Source organism: Canis lupus, chromosome 5 (genome assembly GCF_003254725.2).
Source record: "Canis lupus dingo isolate Sandy chromosome 5, ASM325472v2, whole genome shotgun sequence".
NCBI classification, from domain to species: Eukaryota; Metazoa; Chordata; class Mammalia; order Carnivora; family Canidae; genus Canis; species Canis lupus.
Window position 1 is genome coordinate 15,111,319 of NC_064247.1, and position 17,645 is coordinate 15,128,963.

General features: G+C 58.4%; 1 protein-coding gene across 22 annotated transcripts in view; it reads right to left on the reverse strand.

Annotated features, from left to right (window-relative positions):
* Positions 1-17,645, reverse strand: part of PHLDB1 (pleckstrin homology like domain family B member 1) — a 46,695-nt gene that overhangs the window by 9,077 nt on the left and 19,973 nt on the right. For 10 of the 22 annotated variants that reach the window (XM_035716752.2, XM_035716751.2, XM_035716747.2 and 7 more), the window contains 15 exons: positions 15,775-16,056; positions 15,202-15,342; positions 14,952-15,089; positions 12,136-12,381; positions 11,730-11,885; positions 7,921-8,031; positions 7,645-7,734; positions 6,913-7,056; positions 5,173-5,346; positions 4,630-4,770; positions 3,089-3,229; positions 2,819-2,921; positions 2,331-2,375; positions 1,399-1,693; positions 1,225-1,315 (listed from right to left, as the gene is read on the reverse strand). In XM_035716752.2, the coding sequence (XP_035572645.1) occupies positions 1,225-1,315; positions 1,399-1,693; positions 2,331-2,375; positions 2,819-2,921; positions 3,089-3,229; positions 4,630-4,770; positions 5,173-5,346; positions 6,913-7,056; positions 7,645-7,734; positions 7,921-8,031; positions 11,730-11,885; positions 12,136-12,381; positions 14,952-15,089; positions 15,202-15,342; positions 15,775-16,056 (2,298 nt within the window). The remainder of the gene's footprint in view (positions 1-1,224; positions 1,316-1,398; positions 1,694-2,330; positions 2,376-2,818; positions 2,922-3,088; positions 3,230-4,629; positions 4,771-5,172; positions 5,347-6,912; positions 7,057-7,644; positions 7,735-7,920; positions 8,032-11,729; positions 11,886-12,135; positions 12,382-14,951; positions 15,090-15,201; positions 15,343-15,774; positions 16,057-17,645) is intronic. The other 12 variants (XM_049109908.1, XM_035716756.2, XM_035716776.2 and 9 more) reach the window with 10 other exon arrangements.

Sequence of the window (17,645 nt, forward strand, 5' to 3'; positions counted from 1 at the left end):
GCAGCGAAAAATACACAGGCTCCTACGCTTTTTACCTGAATGCCTAGACATGGATCACCTAATTGACTTTTCCTGATACTGAATATATTCAGTAGCTGTTCCCTAATCACTGGGGTCCTTTGAAACCAAGTTACAAACATTCGTAGTCAAACTTCAAATTTTAGGGGTTAGAAATGAACTTACAGAAGCCCTTCTTAAAAAACCTTAAAAGTTAAAAAAAAAAAACACTTTAAAAGTCATTAGAACAAATCATCAAACACAGAGCACGTCAGTGATGTTTTGTGTCCTCATCAGCAGTAACCTACACCGTCAGCTCCGGTTTGCCATTTCTTCCCAGCTCAAAACTTAGCCGAATCTCCTTTCTCTCTGTTTGCCAAGAGCTGCTTGTGCATTTGCCCTCCTTTGATGGCAGTACGTACAACTGAGAGGCCTTCTTCTCTGGGTTGCCTGGCCACTGCCTCCTGCTCCCCAGGTCTCTCCCTCATCTCCAGAGATGCAAAGCGCCAGAGGGTGGAGACAGAACAGCCCCTGCAGACCCCCCACCTCTCATCCTCTTCCCTAGGCCTATGCTCCTCAGCCTGGCGGTGCCCAGATCCCCCACTGGTCCCCACTGTGGGCCCGTGGGCAGGAGGCAGGGCCTCCCTCAACCCTTCATCCTCCCTGCATCCTCTCCACCAACATCTCTGCACCGGCCTAGACACCTGCCTGCTCTTCTAGCCCTACAGCTCGAGCCCTCCATTCCCACTTTTCCTTACCACCCTCAAGAGGAATGACTGGCCACTCGGGTGGACAAGAATCAGAATTCCTGTGGCAGCCAAAACACCCGCAGAGACAAACCTAAGAAGGCTGGGAGTCGTCACATGGGGGATTCGTCGTGGACAGCGATTGCAGTGCTGCCTCTCTTCCTAAGAGCCATGAGACCTGCCACATCAGCAGGCCTCCTCTGCTTGAGAACGCAAACTTTAGAACACTTTCTTCCCGGGCGCCTGAGTGGTTCAGTGGTTGAGCATCTGCCTTTGGCTCAGGTCCTGGGATCGAGTCCCACAATGGGCTCCCCGCAGGGACCCTGCTTCTCCCTCTGCCTGTGTCTCTGCCTCTCTGTTTCTCATGAATACATAAATAAAATCTTTAAATAAATAAATAAAACACTTTCTTCCTCCAGGGAAGGTCTCGAGGAGACTAGGGGTGGGACCCAGGCCCCCGGGCAGCCCAGGCCTGCCTCACCCTGGACTCCATGAGCCGGCTCTTCTCGGCGTGTGCCTCTTTCAGCATCTTCTCCATCTCCTCGATTTTGCCCACATCCAGGCCGCTCGCACTGGGGGAGGGGAAGAGTGGTGGCATCAAGGGGCAAGGAGGCGGCTGGCAGAGGCCGAGCAGGACCCCCGCGGGGGCGGGTACCTGGACATGTTGTCGGGCGAGCAGGCTGAGTTGCCGCCTGTGGAGATGCTGGTCTCCATGCTGTCGGAGCTCTCCAGGCTCAGGGTGTCGTAGGCGTGCTCGCCCTCCTCCCCGCGCTCCCGGCCAGCCGGCAGGTGGTGCAGGATGGAGTGGTGCATGAGCGGGGGGAAGCCCGAGGGGCCCGGGGGGAAGGGGGCCGCCCCGTGCAGGGCGTCCCACTGGCACTGCGCCTCGGCCGCAGCCTTCTGCTTCAGCTCGGCCAGGCGCCGCCGCTGCTCCTCGATCACCTGCTGTCCTGCAGGAGGGACGGGGTAGGGGGAGTCACAGCGGGCCCTCTGGGAGACACTGGCAGCATCACAGAGGGAAAATGTGAGCAGGGAAAGGTCGGCGCAGGGCCCACCCCTCAGCACGCCCCCCAGCTTCCCTAAAGCCCCCCAGCCCAGCTCCAGGTCCGGCTGCCCCGCCAGCGTTTCGGTCCCCTGCACAACTGGCCACAGCCACATAGTCTGGCTTCCAGGCTCCTTCTGCATCCTGAGCCCCATGGGGCACTGACCCTGCCAGGGCAGTGCCTCCGGCTCACAACCAGGCTCACAACCATCGCCTGAATAGCAGGGCAGGATGCATGCACCAACCTGCCTGCCGGGGGAGCGGGGAAGGGAAGAGGGGGCAAGGTCTGTGAGCAGGGTGTCCATGCAGCCCCAGCTGTGATGCAGAAGCAAAAGCAACACCAGCAGGAAAGAAGGGGAGACAAGGCGAAGCACAGCTGAGGCAGGAGCTGGCTAGGGTCGAGGGGCAAGGCCAGCCAGACACCCCATCCCAGCTCAGCCGGGGAGCCTGCCGGGGAGGTGCGAAGATCTGAGCAGGATACGTCATGCGGACGCCCAGGCGGGGCTGCCTGACCAAAGCAATGCCCCCAGTGACTAACGCTCTACCTGCTGGGTCGTCTGCTGGGGGGGGCTCTGCAGGAAGCGACTCGCCTGGTGTGGGGGCCCCGGGCAGAGGGTAGGGTAGAGAGACACAGAGGGGATGAGACGAGAGAGAGGCACAGACACGGGCTTTCAAAACAACCAAAATGCACACAGGCAACAAGGACTCAGGGAACCACTTCAGGAGGCCGTCGGGTGCATCCCCTGCCTCCAGACAGGGAGGGCAAGGTCCATCCCAACTCAGGCCAACAGGCATCTCCCTTCTTTGCTGGGCTCTCTGGGGAAGATCGCATGCCCCCAACCCTTAGTCTCTTGATAAATATCCAGGAAGCTCTTCTTCAGATATTGAATCTAAATGCTTTCTGCTCTTGCCTAGAACTCAATTAAAGCAAAAACACCCTGCAAAAGGTGTGGACATTGGGGGTGGAGGTGGTGGTGGCAGATATCCAGGACCCCCCCGGGAGAGCAGGCAGGCTGGCATGGCAGCCACTCACCCTTCTGCTGCAGGGCCAGCTGGCGCTTGGTCTCAATGTCCTGCAGCGTGGCCGCCAGGTTGCGAGGAAGGCTGCCTGTGCCATTCTGGGCAAGTAGGGCACTCTGGTGGGGAGGGGGGTAATGGAGCACTTGGACCTAAGGCTTGGAAGACACCCCCCTCTTCCCGTCCCAAGGCTTTCCTGGGCAGCTTTGACCTCTCCCCAGTGTCACAGCCTCCAACACCCTACCACCGCCATTCCACATGCACAGCCCACCCACTGTCCTCAGACCTTTGGGGAGGGGCTCCGGCCCAGAGTAGCCACGCTGAGCTGCGAAGAAGAGGAAGAAGAACCAGAGGAGGAGGGGAGGGGGCCACTGCGGGTCCGGGGCAGGGGGCTGGTGGCCTCACCATCCATCTTGGAGCGGTAAACCTGGAGGGAAGAGACCCCACCTGGTGAGCTGCGGCTCCCCCACTAGCCGCCACCCCCATGTCACCTAGGCTGGCTGTGATCCAGGTACTGCCCAGGCACCAGGACCTCCAGGGCCATTTCTAGCAGACAACAGCATTCAGCTTCTCAGGCCAGCCCAACAGATGGGTGTTATTGGCAGCTGCCAAGCCTCTTTCCCAGGCAATTCTTCTCCGGGTCCCACCCAAGGTCTCAGAAAAGGTCATGCAAATCGACATTCACATCAGTCGGGCAGAGTCATGCGGGAGACCAACTGAAGGCCAACTGAAGGGTTCCTTCTGGTCCCACCTCGGCCACTACCAGGCTGTGGGACCCTGGGCTGTGTACCTCCCAGCTCTGAGCCCCTGGCTTCCTTATCTGCAAAAGGACGGAGCAGGGCTAGACAAAGTAACTGTCAAGCTCCCTCACAGCTCTTCTGTTTGCTGAATATGGGGTCTGGAGTCAAGAACCCCGGCTCTTGGCACAGGCTCTGGTACTTCCTAGTCATGTGGCCTTGGGGACATGACTTATCTTCTCGGGGCCCCAGTGTTTACTCTGTAAAATCAGAGTTAACTGTGCTGATGATGACGTGAATCAAGGTATGTAAAAATTTCTAACCAGTTGGACCCAAAGTAAAGGTGCCTCATGTGCCGGAGGAATCAAACTCCTCCCAAAGGCAGCAGGGAATTTGAGCTGAGATGACAAACTTAGAGGTGCAGTGCCTGCACACCAGGAGGGAATCTTGAACACTGGGGTTCTGGGCACACCCACAGGCCAGTGGAATGTGCCCTGACAACTGTCCCCACATCATGTCTGCAGCTTGGTACAGGGTCATGTAGGCCTGTACCCTCCACAGAAACACCAGGGAGGCCTGGATGTGTCCTCAGGGCTGTTACTTCACCCCTGGGTAGACCTGGAGAACAAAATGCTGGCAGTTCTCCTCGGACACACTAGTTCTGGTTGTTAACAGGCCCAAAAATGTGTCAGGCCCCCCAAACTGAGTAAGAAACTCTGAGGTTGAGGGCTGCCAGGGACAGAGCAGAGCTACAGTCCGCTGGAGCACGAGGCACCAAACCCATCCCAACCTGACTGCTGTTCCTGAACCCCCTTCCACCAGACAGGCAAGCCTGGCTGTCACCCTTAGACTCGGGGGGGGGGGGGACCCTAGCTGCTCAATGTGCTAGGATGGCTGCCCATGAGGGAATCTCGTAGGCCATCTGCCCTGACTGCCCTGACTCAACTGACTCCCACCATCTCCTGCTGCCCTGACTCAACTGACTCCCACCATCTCCGGTGGTGCTGTGAGGCTGCTGGACGGACAGGAGGTGCCCAGGGCAAAGAGGAGCAGGGCTCGGGGAGGGATGGGCAGTGAGATAGGGGGTTACCTGCAGCTGCCGGGAAGCTTTGGCGGGCAGAGGCGGGGGGGAGGAGCGCGGGGAGGCTGCAGCGGGGCCGGTCCCCAGCCCGGCCATCAGCTCCTGGTACCACTGCTCTAAGTCTACAGCAGGGAGTAGCAGCTCCTCCATCTGGAGTGAGGCGTGGGGAGGGGGCGTGGGGAACAGGTGAGGAGGGGAAGGGAGGGGAAGGGTGGAGGATGAGTAAAGGAAGGCCACGATTGGTACCAGGAAGGTAAGGGAGGAAGGGAAGAAGGACAGCATAAAGAGAAGGAGGAGAAAAACAGTGAGAGAACAGTTGCCGTGAACACACCAAGGGCAAAGAGGAACAGTCAGGACACCACTCCCAGACCAGAGACTCGTGCTGTGCCAACCACGACGCCAGCCGGCCAGCACTCACAGGCACTGAGCACTCCCCGGGGCTGGCCTGGAGCTCAGACGCTGGGAAGCAGGGGTGGCACACGCACGCACACGCACACACACAGAGCCACGCCAGCAGCGGGCTGAGGGTGGCACAACACAGAGACCACCAACCTTGGGTGAAGGCGTGAGAGAAGCGGAGGAGGAGGAAGAGGGCAGCACGGGAGGAAGGCAGGTGGTGGGAACCAGGTCCCGGGAGGCAGAGGCCCAGAAAGGCAGGCCCGGCGCGGGGGCTGTGGGCACGGGTGAGGTGCCCCACATCACCTTTAGCTGCTCAAGCGTCACGTACTTGGGGGAAGGCCAGGATGCAGGAGGGAATACAAGAGGTTAATGGAACTGCAAACCAGGAGATGGCCCTGCCCATGGACAAGGGAAGGGTAACCATCACAGGAAGCACACAGCAGCAGAGGCTTGCAGAGCCCGGGAAGGCGAGTCCTCTCAGGATGACGCCCTCAAGCCAGAGCAGAAGGCCTGCCCCACCCTGAGACCATCAGGAGCTGAAGCTCCCAAGGCCCCAGAGAAGAGAGGGAAGCACTCCCAACCCCCCTTATGCTAGCTGCACTTCCCCCTCACCGCTGAAGACACACCCTGTCGTCCCCCAAGTCCCACCCCAGCCTGAGGGACGAGATGGGCATCCATGAGGCACAGGTGGGCTCACTCAGTGGCTGGTACCTCACTGTCGGGCAGGGGCTGGGCGAACACGCTGGGGGAGGTGGCGGAAGCATGGGGGTCCAAGCGGAAGCACAGCTGGAGAACCTCTGCCAGGCTCACATACTCCTAGGGTGCCCGGTGGGAGGGGCAGGGACGGGCAGAGAAGAGGTTAACAGGGTACAGCCGGGTACCCAACACCCAAACTCCATGCCTCGGGGCCATCACTCCATTCAATCAAGATCCAAAGCAGGGGTGGGGAGCCCAGCTGCCTCCTGTGACAAGCAGGCGGTGGGGGGAGAAAAATGCAGCCAGAACTGTCCAAAGGCTCTTCGTGACCTCTACTTCTGAGGCTGCCTGGGTATCAAGGCCCTGCCCCAGGCAGACTCTGAAGGCCTACCCCTGGGTTTGCTCTGGGCTAGGGACAGGAGAAGCCTAGGTAAGGCCTTCCAAGGGCCCACAGAAGATCAAGACCCAGCTCCCAGAGAACCTTCTGTCTCCAACACATCAGGCATCCGCAATGGGGCATGCACACACAGCACAGAACACCAGCTAATGTTCCCAGAGTGTCTCCTCACACCCCATCTGCTGGGGCAGGAGCTGGAAGGGTTGGGAGTAGAGACACCACTAGGGGGTGAGCTAGACGGGCTCCACGAGAGAGACCCTAGCAGGGAACGGCTCAAAGCCCAAATGGAAAAATGGGCCTGCTGCCCAAGGGTTAGTACGTGGAGAGACATTAGCACATTAGACTGTGGGGCGGGAGGGCAGGGCCTGTCACATTCCCTGAGCTTACGGAGGTGCTGGGGGCAAGGCAGGCATCCAACATGCACACTGGGTGCACAGGACCCTAAGCCTGCCCCATCCAGGGGGAGCCCCAGCCTGGCCTAGCTGCAGAGAGCGACTGTCCTCCAGGGGTTAGGGAAAAGGAAAACAAGCTGGAGGATCAAGTGGGTTGTGAGAACTGATGAACGGCATGCAGAATACATGCACGTTAATATGCAGATTGGTGCTGATTTTGCACAGGCTGCTCAGGCCCTCTCTGGAATAGCAGGATGGCACACTCACTCAGACTCTCACAGACTCTGGCCAAGGGGTTATGGCCCACACACCCTGCAGCTGGGCCCATGGGAGAAGCCGTAGGCAGAGGCTCAGCAAGCAAGCAGACAGGCAGTGGGCACAGCAGGGCGGGCAGTCGGCTGGGATTACCTCTTGTGCTTTGGGGCAGAGCTGAGTGGAAGCAGGTTGGGTTAGGGGGACAGAGAAGGCCCCGGGCTGAGAAGACCCTGGGAAAGGGACCAGAGTCGCCGACCCCAGCCCCATCTCTGAGGACTCGGAGATGAGCAGTTCAGCCTACAGAGAGGGTACAGGGTGAAGGGCCTCACCCCTCTCGCAGCCCAACCACCCCACCCCAGGCCTCAGTTGCTCGTGCAGTGAGGCAGGGAGGAAGGGAAAGAGCTCGGGAAGCAGGACACGTCCTGGTTGGACCTTATGCCCCACGCATGCAAAGACTCCAGAAAGACGCTTAAGGGATGTCAGCGCCCACCTCTTAGCCAAGAGCCTAGCTCCAGGCTGAAGCCTAAGGAGCTCCGAGCTCAGGACCCTGAGTTTCCTGTGCTCCCCCTCGAGGGGAGTCTGCCCAGCCCTGGCCCTCTCCAAACCTCCGAACTGCCCATCCTCCCCACTCATGCCGCTTGAATCCCCCAGGTGGATTTAATCACTCAAAATGGCAAGATCTGTAAGCTCCTAGGAGCCAGAAAGGCAAATGAAAAGCAGCAGCTAGTAGCCACAGAAGGTCAAATCCCAGAAGTCAGAGCCACTCCAGCTCAGGAAAACGTCCCCATCCTCCACCTCAGCTACTGCGCTGCAGGTGCCCCATGCTGCTCCAGAGCCTCCCGAGAGACCCACTGGGTTAAAGTAGGGCTGAGCCCCACACATTACCTCTTTGAGGGTGGACGTGGTCTTCGGGAAGGGCCTGCCTCCTGTGAGTGAGTGGTATCTTCCCTCCAACATAGTCAGTCTCTCCTTCTCCTGCGAGCCACAAGTGGCCGGGTCAGAACAGAGTGGGGGCAACGGCATAGGAGATGACCAAGTGAAGGGGGTCCTGCGTGGCTGGGAAAGTGCACCCCCACCCCATCCCAGCCTCTCTGCACTGTCTCCCGCTTCCCCATCCTGCCCCAACCCTGACCCCCCCAGCCCACTGGGACTGGGGCCTACCTTCTGCAGCAGCTGCAGGGAAGCGTTCTTGTCCCTCGCCAGGCGCTCGGACTCCTGCACGGCCTGGGCCCGGATCTGCCCCGCCTGACTGTCCAGGACTGCCAGGCGCTCCTGGAGGGGAGGGGGATGGCCCGTCAGGCCTGGGAGACCACAGGGCTGAGCCCGCAGTGAGACCCTTAGCTTGGGTGAAGGGAATCAACCAGCTCTTCTGCTTGGCTTCAACTCACTCCAGGAAAACAGGCAACTATGGTCAGCTCCTGCCCTTGGCCCTCCCTATACCAGTGACTCCGAAGCCAACAGGCACACCAGCCAGAACCCAAGGCCCCAGATGTCCCCTCCCCACTGTCAACAAGTCTAGAACCTGGGACACACTGATGAGTTCTCCGCCCGCCCCACCCCCACTGCCACCCCCAAGTCCAGGGGGTGCCTTCCCCCTGCCTTCTAGCCTGTACCTTTCATCAGCCTCCTGCTGCCAACTCTTGACTTTCTGATGCACCGCAACAAACACCTTCTTAAAATGGCCTTGGAGGTTTGTTTTTGTTTGCTTACCTGAATTTTCTAACCCATATACATATATGGATTTGAAAAAATACACACACACACACATATATAATTTGAATAATTTTTAAAAAATCCACAGTAAGGTTAAATCACTCCTCTTCTCAAACCCTTTGAGTGACTCATTACTCATAGGCCAGAGCACAGACTCCTAAGCCGGCATTTGAGGGCTCCTGGAACTGGGCCTACACTCTTCCACCTCCCAAGTCCCCCAGGTGCCCCCAGCCTGGCCTTGGGGTACACTAAGCTGCAACCTGCATGCTCTCAGGCCTCTCTAACACTGCCCCCTTAGTCCAGAGGAGAGCTGGCCCTGTCTTTCCACTACCCGGAAAGGAGCTCCTTATCCTCCAAGATCAGATGGAGCACTACCTTTTCTCCAACATCTTCCTCAATCACCAATTTCTCTGCTCCTTCCTCTGTGCTCAATTATTCTGTAGCACATCTGCCTCATATTACTGGTACTTCTAACCATGAATCTCCATCATCACCCCACCCAGGCTGTCAGATCCAAGATCAGGGTCAGTGTCTTTTCTATCTCCATAACCCCAGTAGGTCTTAGCACCGTGCCTGGCTCAACAACCATGTGCTAAGAGGAAATGAAAAGATAACGTGAGAAAGAAGGATGGGGGTTGGGGAAAATGGGCTGGGTTAATCCCAGGAGGGCTTCCTGAAAGAAGTGGCCTTACACCACCACCTTTAAGAGAAATACGTGAGTGAGGAGGGAGGAAAGAAGGGAGCTGTCCAGAATGTGGGGTCAGCCCAAGGGGTAAACTCTGCTAAATAAATAGCAAGATCTGCTATTTATTAAGAAACTGTCCCAGAAACTCCATTAAATGCTTTGCATGTTATCTCATTTAATCCTCTTTTGAGGTAGGTGCCTTTATGCCCATTTTACAAGTAAGAACACTGACAAAGGGGCAAGCTGGGTGGCTCAGTTGGTTAAGCATCTGACTTCGGTTCAGGTCGTGATCTCTGGGTCCTGCCTGTAATCAAGTCCCCCTCTGCCCACCCTGTGGGGCTCCCTGCTCAGCTGGTAGTCTGCTTCTCCCTGTCTCTTTGCCCCTCCCCCCACTTGAAGGCACTTGCACACACACTCTCTCTCAAATAAATAAACAAAATCTTAAAAAAAAAAAAAAAACAAAAACACTGACACTTAGAAGCTAGTAAGTGCTAGAGTTGGGATTAGAACCCAATCTGGAGGGATCCCTGGGTGGCGCAGCGGTTTGGCGCCTGCCTTTGGCCCAGGGCGCGATCCTGGAGACCCGGGATCGAATCCCACATCAGGCTCCCAGTGCATGGAGCCTGCTTCTCCCTCTGCCTGTGTCTCTGCCTCTCTCTCTCTCTCTCTCTGTGACTATCATAAATAAAAAAAAAAAAAAAAAAAAAAGAACCCAATCTGGGGATCCCTGGGTGGCGCAGTGGTTTAGCGCCTGCCTTTGGCCCAGGGCGCGATCCTGGAGACCCGGGATCGAGTCCCACATCGGGCTCCGGGTGCATGGAGCCTGCTTCTCCCTCTGCCTATGTCTCTGCCTCTCTCTCTCTCTGTGTGACTATCATAAAAAATAAATTAATTAATAAATAAATTAATTAAAAATTAAAAAAAAAAAAGAACCCAATCTGCTGGGACTCCAAAGGCAGTACTCTGAAGCACTCTGAATCACAGTGGAGGCAACAGGGGAGCACCGGGCACCAGGGCAGATAGAGCCTGTGATAGGTGGGATACTGGGAGCCGATGGAAGGGAGGTTGAGCAAGGCTCATGAGAAGGGGAAGAATGTGACTTTCCGGGGTCCTGGGGGCTGAGCTGGGTTCCTAGAAGCCAGGTGAGCGTTGGGAGGAGAGAACAGGAGTGCAATACCACTGACCCCTCCCAAACTCCCTGGAGCTTACACCCACCAGGACCTCAAAGGGATGGAATTAGCTGATCAAGGGCTCCCTGATGCATTCTCTCCAAAGGGAAGAGGAAGAAGCTGCAGGAGTGCCAGTGCCCCATGAAGTGCAGTGTAAGGAACAGATACTTTGGGGCCAGGCAGGCCTGGGGTCCAATTCTGACTCTGAAGCTTGTAAGCTAAGAGGTTTGGGGCAGATGTGCGGCTTCTCTGAGACCTCATTTTCCTGTCTATATAAAGTGAGGATAAGAGAACTGGCCTGTGAGACCCTCGTAAGGTTGGCAAAAGACAACCCAAGAAAGCCTCCTGGCACACACGCACACACGTGCCAAGGAAATACCAGCTTGCTCCTTCCTTCTGTCTGTCTCCCATCCTCCTCGAAGTGGATGCATTTGCAAAGCAAAGGTAAGCGGATGCATTTGCAAGGCAAAAGCAAGGGATCCAGACACAGGAGGAGGTCGAGGAGCTCCCCACATACCACCAGCCTCAGCCTAGCCCTCGAGACCCCAGTCACCCCTATTTGATGCCCCTCTGCTGATCTCACTGCCCTCACCTCCCACCCAGTCACTCTACCAGGCAAACTGCGCATGTACCCATGTGTGTGTGAACGGACATGCCAGTCTCAGCCACCAGCATGTGAGCTGCCTGGACCATCCTCCTCATTCTCCCCCTCCTCCCCAGATTTACTCCCCATCCACACACACACACACACATACACACACATACCCCTGCCCCAACACCCTGTCCTGGTGGGGCTGAGATCAGGAGCAGGGCTGAGATCAGGAGCAGAGAATCACAGCATCTGAGCTCCAGGACTGGTGAGGATATGATCAATACACCTTGTTTCATGGCTCAGGAGGTAGGGCTGAGCTACCCCTGGAACCCAGGGGATGCCCTTTCCAGGACCCCTGGTTGGCTCAAATATCCAGATCTCAGGACCTTACGTGTTTCCCAGCACGTCCACCAGCCAAAGAGCTCTACAAGGGCAGCAGCAGGCCTCTCCCCCAGCTTCCTCCTCCCCCATCTCCACCTTCCATTTCTCTGCCCAGCCAGGGCCAGCTCCAAATGTGAGCCCAGTCCACGCTCCACTGGAGCCCGTGCTAACAGCTCCTTTCTGCCCAGCGCTCCCTACAATCAGAGCCCATGCTGTCCTCACATGTACCGTCTTGCTTCATTCTCTCGACATGTTCTTGTTTTGCAGATAAGGAAACTGAGGCTCAGAAAGGTAAAGTTAGCTTTTATGGGGTCATCAGCTGGGAGCCAAACCCAGATGGGATGCAATTCATTAGCCTCCAACCACCCCCTGGCCCTGAGGAACCCCTCACCCCGGAACCCGGCACAGGGGACGCCAGAGTGAGACACACCTTCCTCTTGGTGATGCTGCGGAGCAGCTCGGCCTGGCTCCGGAGCAGCCCCTGGCCTGCCAGCTCCCGCTCCTCCTCCACGCGGCTCTCCCGCTCCAGCTGCTGGAACTCCAAGTCCTCAAACAGCTTTGTCTCCGTCTCCAGGGCCTCGGCCTCCTTGAACGACAGCGACAAAGGGGGTCGGGTGGTGCTCGGGGTGCCCCTCTGGGCCTGAAAGGCCAGGCCACAGAGGCAGGAGTTCCGAGGGCCGGCCCCAGGGAAATTGGGGAAGGGACCTGCCCCACCCAACCCCCTTGCCTCTGCTTGGCTTTGCCCCTTGCACGGGCATCACGGCCTGGAGTAGCAGAAAGGAGAAAATCACTCCCCCCACCATCCTTCCCTGTCCCCTCCAAGCCACAGCACCGACCCTGGTGTCCGGGTCCGGCAGGTACTGCAGGGCCCGGGGTGGTCCCGTCCCACTGCTCTCCTCTCTTCTGGGTGGGTGGCCCTCGGGGGCCAGGGAAGGGGGGCTGGTGAAACTGACCCTTCTCAGCTGCTCCTGTAACTGTTCCCGCACTGACTCGGGGCAGTTATCGAGCTGCGTCTGGAGCTCGGCGTAGAGCGCCTGGCGGGCCTCCAGGTGCCTCCGTCCCGCGGCCAGCTCCGCCCTCTCCTGGTCGGCGGGAGGGGGGGGGAGGGCGGGCACAGGGGAGAAACAGAACACACACTCCTCAACTCCGGCCCGGGGCACTGCGGAGGCCGTGGGGGGGCGGGGTGAGGCGGCCAGGGCGGGAGAGAGAGAGCTGGGGAGCACGGGGGTGGGCGGAGAAGCCAAAGCTGAGGAGTCACAGAGGAGGCTAAGCGAGAGAGGAGAGAGGGGGAGATCACGGGAAGAGGTGAGGAGCTGCGGCGCAGACAGGACAGCTCGACACTCGCAGGTGCAGGGGGCGGTGTGAGGCGGGCAGAGGTGTGGCTCTCGGGGCAGAAATTTTGGTCTCTCTGGAGTCCCCTGGACTAGAAACGTTCGGGGAGGTCCTAAGAAAAGCCCTCTGTTTTCTCCCGCAAAGCAGTCAAGGCCAAAGCTGGTTCCCCATTGCAAACGCAGAGCAGAGGCTCCCGTTACTCCCCACCTCTTCTGCTGCCTAGAGACCAAAATTTAACCCTGGGGCAAAGGGAAGAAGAGCTGGTGAAGGTCAAGTCCAGGGGCTGCGCATGACTCAAAGCTGGAGATGTTACAGCTACGGCAGGGCAGGGCAGTGGAGGGGACCCCAGCCCAACTCCCTGGGCCTCCCTCCCTCCTGCCCAGGGTGGAGGTGGGGTGCTGGCGCTGTAGGCTGAACTTCAGCAGGATGAGGGTTGCAATTAGTTCGGCCGTTACCATGGCAATAGGAGCCCCAGGAGTGGGTACAGAGAGGAGGTGGATAGCTCTGTCTGGGGCGAGATGACACCTCTGAGGGCGGGAAGGGGGATGAGGGGAGGAGCTGGTGAGTCACCCCTCCGAAGGACAGGCAGAGGAGAAACTATGATTACTGATTCCAAAATCAGAGTGGGGCCATGGGCTGCAGAGGAAAGCTGAGTGAATCTTCCCCACGGCCACCACCTCCCTCCCCCACCCCACCAGCACCTCAAATAACTGAGCCCAAAGAGAAGGCCAAGTCCTGGCCTCTAGGTGATGCCAGGCAGTGAGGTTAGGCAGCTTCCTTCTGAAATGCTGAGCCTACTTGAAGAAGTCCCTATGCCAAATCCTACCCTGCCTCCCTGACCCCCTCGCCTCCCATCCCAAAAGAGAAGGACCCAACCAGGCCAGTTCCCGTGGTCCAGGAACATCCCCCTCCTTGGACTCAGCCTTTACAACACCCTAGGTTCTCGATGGCTCAGGAGTGGGAGAAGAGGACAGGCCTGCTCATTCCCATCCTCTGGCTGGGGTATCTGAATTTGGGGAGCCCCAGGGGGGAAGCAAAGAGGGCAGCCACCGTGTGGCAGAGAGAACCTGTCCAAGCCCTCCACGAGCCATGCCTCCACAGCTGCACCTCCTGACCTCTCCGCTCCAGAAGGGAGAGAGAAGGCCAGCGGATGCCTTGCTGCCTCTCCCTGCTGTGCAGGAAATGACCAACAGTCTATGGAGGCAGCGCCCCAGGCTTTTCCAAATAGGGGATGCTCTTCAGGCCGAGAAGCTCCTCAGCAAAGCATTTCCCCCAACCTTTACCCTTCCTGCCAACGGCACCATTGAGTAAAGTTGATCTGTGCCCCCTGCCCATTCCTTTCTGATCAAAACCCTGGAGCCCCACGCCAAGAAAGGAAGGAGGCAGAATTAGAGGGGTGGAGCACCCCCTGAGTTAGTGCAAAAGCAGGCGTGGCTCAGCCCTGCCTGGGTGGCACTGGCAGTTAGGGGCATGCGGAGAGCCCAGGACAGTGATTAGAGGGGGCGTTAGTGCAGGCCTGGTTGGGAAGCGTGGAGTTAATTTGGCACAGAATTCGGGAGTGTGGTTTTGGGGGCCAGAGCCAAAGCTCCAAAAAAAAAAGGGTGGGGGGTGTCAAAGAATTTTAAGAGTTTCAAAACTGGGACAGGAGGAAGACACTCTCAACAAATTCAGAAGGAAAATTAATTCTTGGAAAAATACTGTCAAGTCCAGAAAGAGATGGCCCCGCTCCACACTTCAGAGCTTTTGGCACGCTGTTGGGCATCTGGACCTGGCTGGCACGGCCCCTGTGGATGGAGCGACCCCTGCAGGCTGGCACGAAATCTGAAAGGGGTGGGGGCAGGAGCTGGGACCACCTGGGATGGGAGGCTGCAGATCCTGAAGGCTCAGGGGAAGCAGAGACCTGAGGGCCATCTCCCCAAGATCACATCCTGAGCACACGAGGCATGCTGGAGGGCAACGTTCTCTAGATGGAGGGACCCAAACCCGAATCACTTCCCAACACCAGTCACTCAGGCTGTGCTCGATGCCCAAGGAGAGGTTCTGGCACTTCCTAGAAGGGCCATGAAGGATGGGGAATGGCAGGCACCCAGAGATAGCACAGAGACCCAGACAGAGGACATCCCAGACTCCAGGCCCGCCCCTGACAGTGCCCTTCAAGCTGGTACCCAACACAGAGGACAGAGCCCCCTGCCCCTGGGGGACACAGAAACCACCAGGTCTGCAGGATGGCTAGCGAGCTAAGGGGTAAGAGGCCTAGAGGAGGGATCTCTCCTCTCACAGGCCACAGGCAGCCAGCGCCGGCAGGCCAGCTGTGGGTTACCTTGTCCCTCTCCTTCTGGATGCCAGTCTCCAAGGTCACTAACTTCTCCTGCAGCTGGTCCACCGCCTTCTGCTCCTTCTGCAGCAGTGCCCGCTCTGCCTCCCTCTCCCCCTGCAGCAACGCCCGTTCCATCTCAGCCTGGGGGAGACACCGAGGTCCACGTCAAGGCCAGTCACAGTGGACGGACTGAGGCTCCTCGGGAGGCTTGCGCTCTGCCTGGGGAAGAGTGAAGCCAGGGCCCTCGGCTCACCTCTCGGGCTGACTCCTGCAGCTGCTGCTCCAGCTCCTTCACGCGGACTTTGAGCTGCTCCACACGCCCCAGCACCTGAGCCCGCTCCTCTTCCAGAGCCAGCACCTCTCCCTGAAGCTTGGTGCTAGGGGCATCTTCGTGCTGCGGGGGAGAGCAGCCATCAGCTGGGGAAGCCTGGGGCCTCCCCTGATCAGACTCAGTGAATGCATCCCCACTCCTCGGGGCACTTGGTGGCTAGACTGAGGGAGGAGGCAAATTCCCTCCCTGCAAGGGAAGCAACACCAGCTCAGCGAAAGGGCCTGGAGGTTCACCACTGAGCGCCAGGTCTGGAGGAATCCACAAAGAAAGACAGGTCCGAAAGCGTATCTATAGCCCAGGAAACACATCCACACCTCCTCCTCTCACTTCTACACCTCTTATCCCCAATCTCTTCCCTCGCCTGCCCCTTCAGTTGGTTACCTCCCCCTCATTGGGTCCTAGCCTCCACCACACTGGCCTCCTCTGCCTCCACCCCCCCCAGCAGGTAAGACAGGGGAGACCCAGGCCCTCTCACCAGGTGCCCCTCCAGCCCACCTCCTGCTGGGTGCTCTCCGTGCTGCTGCACTCCTCCTTCAGGTTCTCCTCATCTGAGCGCTCCACACACTCCCACAGGCGCGGGGTGGCACCCCCAGGCTCTTCAGTGCTCCGCCCCGAGGCTCCGGGGGCCCCAGAAAGGCCTCGTGAGGGCCTGCGGCCCGCCAGCGCCAATGCCGCGGCGGCCTCCCCGATGCTAGGCAGCTCCCCCGCCTCGAGGCCCCCATCAGCACGGCTGTACTCGGCACACAGGTTCAGTATGGTCTCCAGGCGCTGGCGCTCCTGGGGAGGAAGGCAGGGCAGGGCATGAGGGGGGCGAGAGGTCGGGTCCTGGTGGAGTTAGAACCAGGCCCGGGGGACCAGAAGAAAGAACTAGGGCACTGGGGTAACTGGGGCTCAGAAGGAAGTCAGGAGAGCCCAACCCCGAGGCCTGAGGAGGGAGAGGGAAGGAAGGTGTCCCAGAAGTCGGGAGGAGGAACCAGGCCACTGTGCCACCTGCCCACATGGCGAGCCCCTCCCATCTTCCTGCTTCCTTTCCCTTTGCCCCAGAAGGGCCTTCCTTGTGAACACACAGGCACCCAAACTGGTGATCCAGGTAAAGACCACAAGACACAGGTAAACTCTCAGATGCTCATGCTGACGCGGATCCAGAGAGATCTACAGAACCAAGGGTACACCAACCCCCTGCACACACGCACACGCACGCGCGTGTGTGCACACACACACACCGGTCCTCACACACAACGACACAAGTGCTCTGCGTTTGCGCTAACAGACAGGTACACACACAGACACCAGCCCTGGCATGCACGGATGCACACTGGCACACACTCAGCATAAACACAGTCTAGCATACAGACAGGTGGGCCCAGACACAGACAGGGCCTGCCAACAGACCCGCAGGCAGAGGGGGATCTCAGGCTCACGCAAAGTTACGCTCAGCATGTCTACACCAGGCCAGCCAGAGCTGGGACACGGTCCTCCTCATGCCCACCCTGGCTCTAAAGTCACTCTCGGGCAGCCCTCCACACCTTTCCAGCCAGGTGAGCTGCTGCCCGCCCTGGAGTGTCCAGGCCCTTAGAGTACTCTAAGGGACAGCCACTTCATCCACCTTCCTCCCCACAAACAGCTCCAGCCAGAAATCTCTCAGGGGCCCATGAGGTGAGGACGGATAAGACGATCATGCTCTCCATCTGGGATGAGTCCCCCTCTCTTATTCATAGCCCTCTAGCCTTGAAGCCCCCCTCCCCAGGCTACCATCCATGGCTCTGCAGGGTACCATTAACCTCAGGTGTCTCTCACTGCACAGTTTGGCCATCACCCGGGGACACATACCCAGCTTCCCTCCTGCTGCTTGCTCAGTTCCATGTCCAAAAAAAAAAAAAAAAAAAAAAACCATGAACAGAGTCTCAGCACTCAGGAGGCTGGGCCAGTGCCCCCGCCCCTGCCCCAGGACCCAGATAAGCAGCCTGCTGAAGGTGGGAGGGGCAGGGCAAGCAGCCTTCAAGATTTAAAGTGGCAGGTGGGGCAGGTCAGGGCTGGCGTGAGTGTGCCTACGCCTGGGGGTGCGGAGGCTGAAAGGAGTTGAGGGAGGCTGGGCCCATCACGCTGCCTCTGCCAGACTCACTGCTCCCTCTCCAGGATGAGACCCCAGGGTGGTCCAAGCTCACTCCTCTAGCCAAGGTAACAACAGGGAAGAGAAAATGTAGCAACAGGAAACACCAGGCATCCTGCCTCAGCTCTCCCCGACCCACAAGAATACACTGGCCTGTACCCTCACCTCACCCAAAGCTGTCCATCCCAACCTCTTCTGAAAAGCTCTCCAGACAAACCTCATTTCTGGCTCTCCTCAAACCAATCCCAGGGTCCCT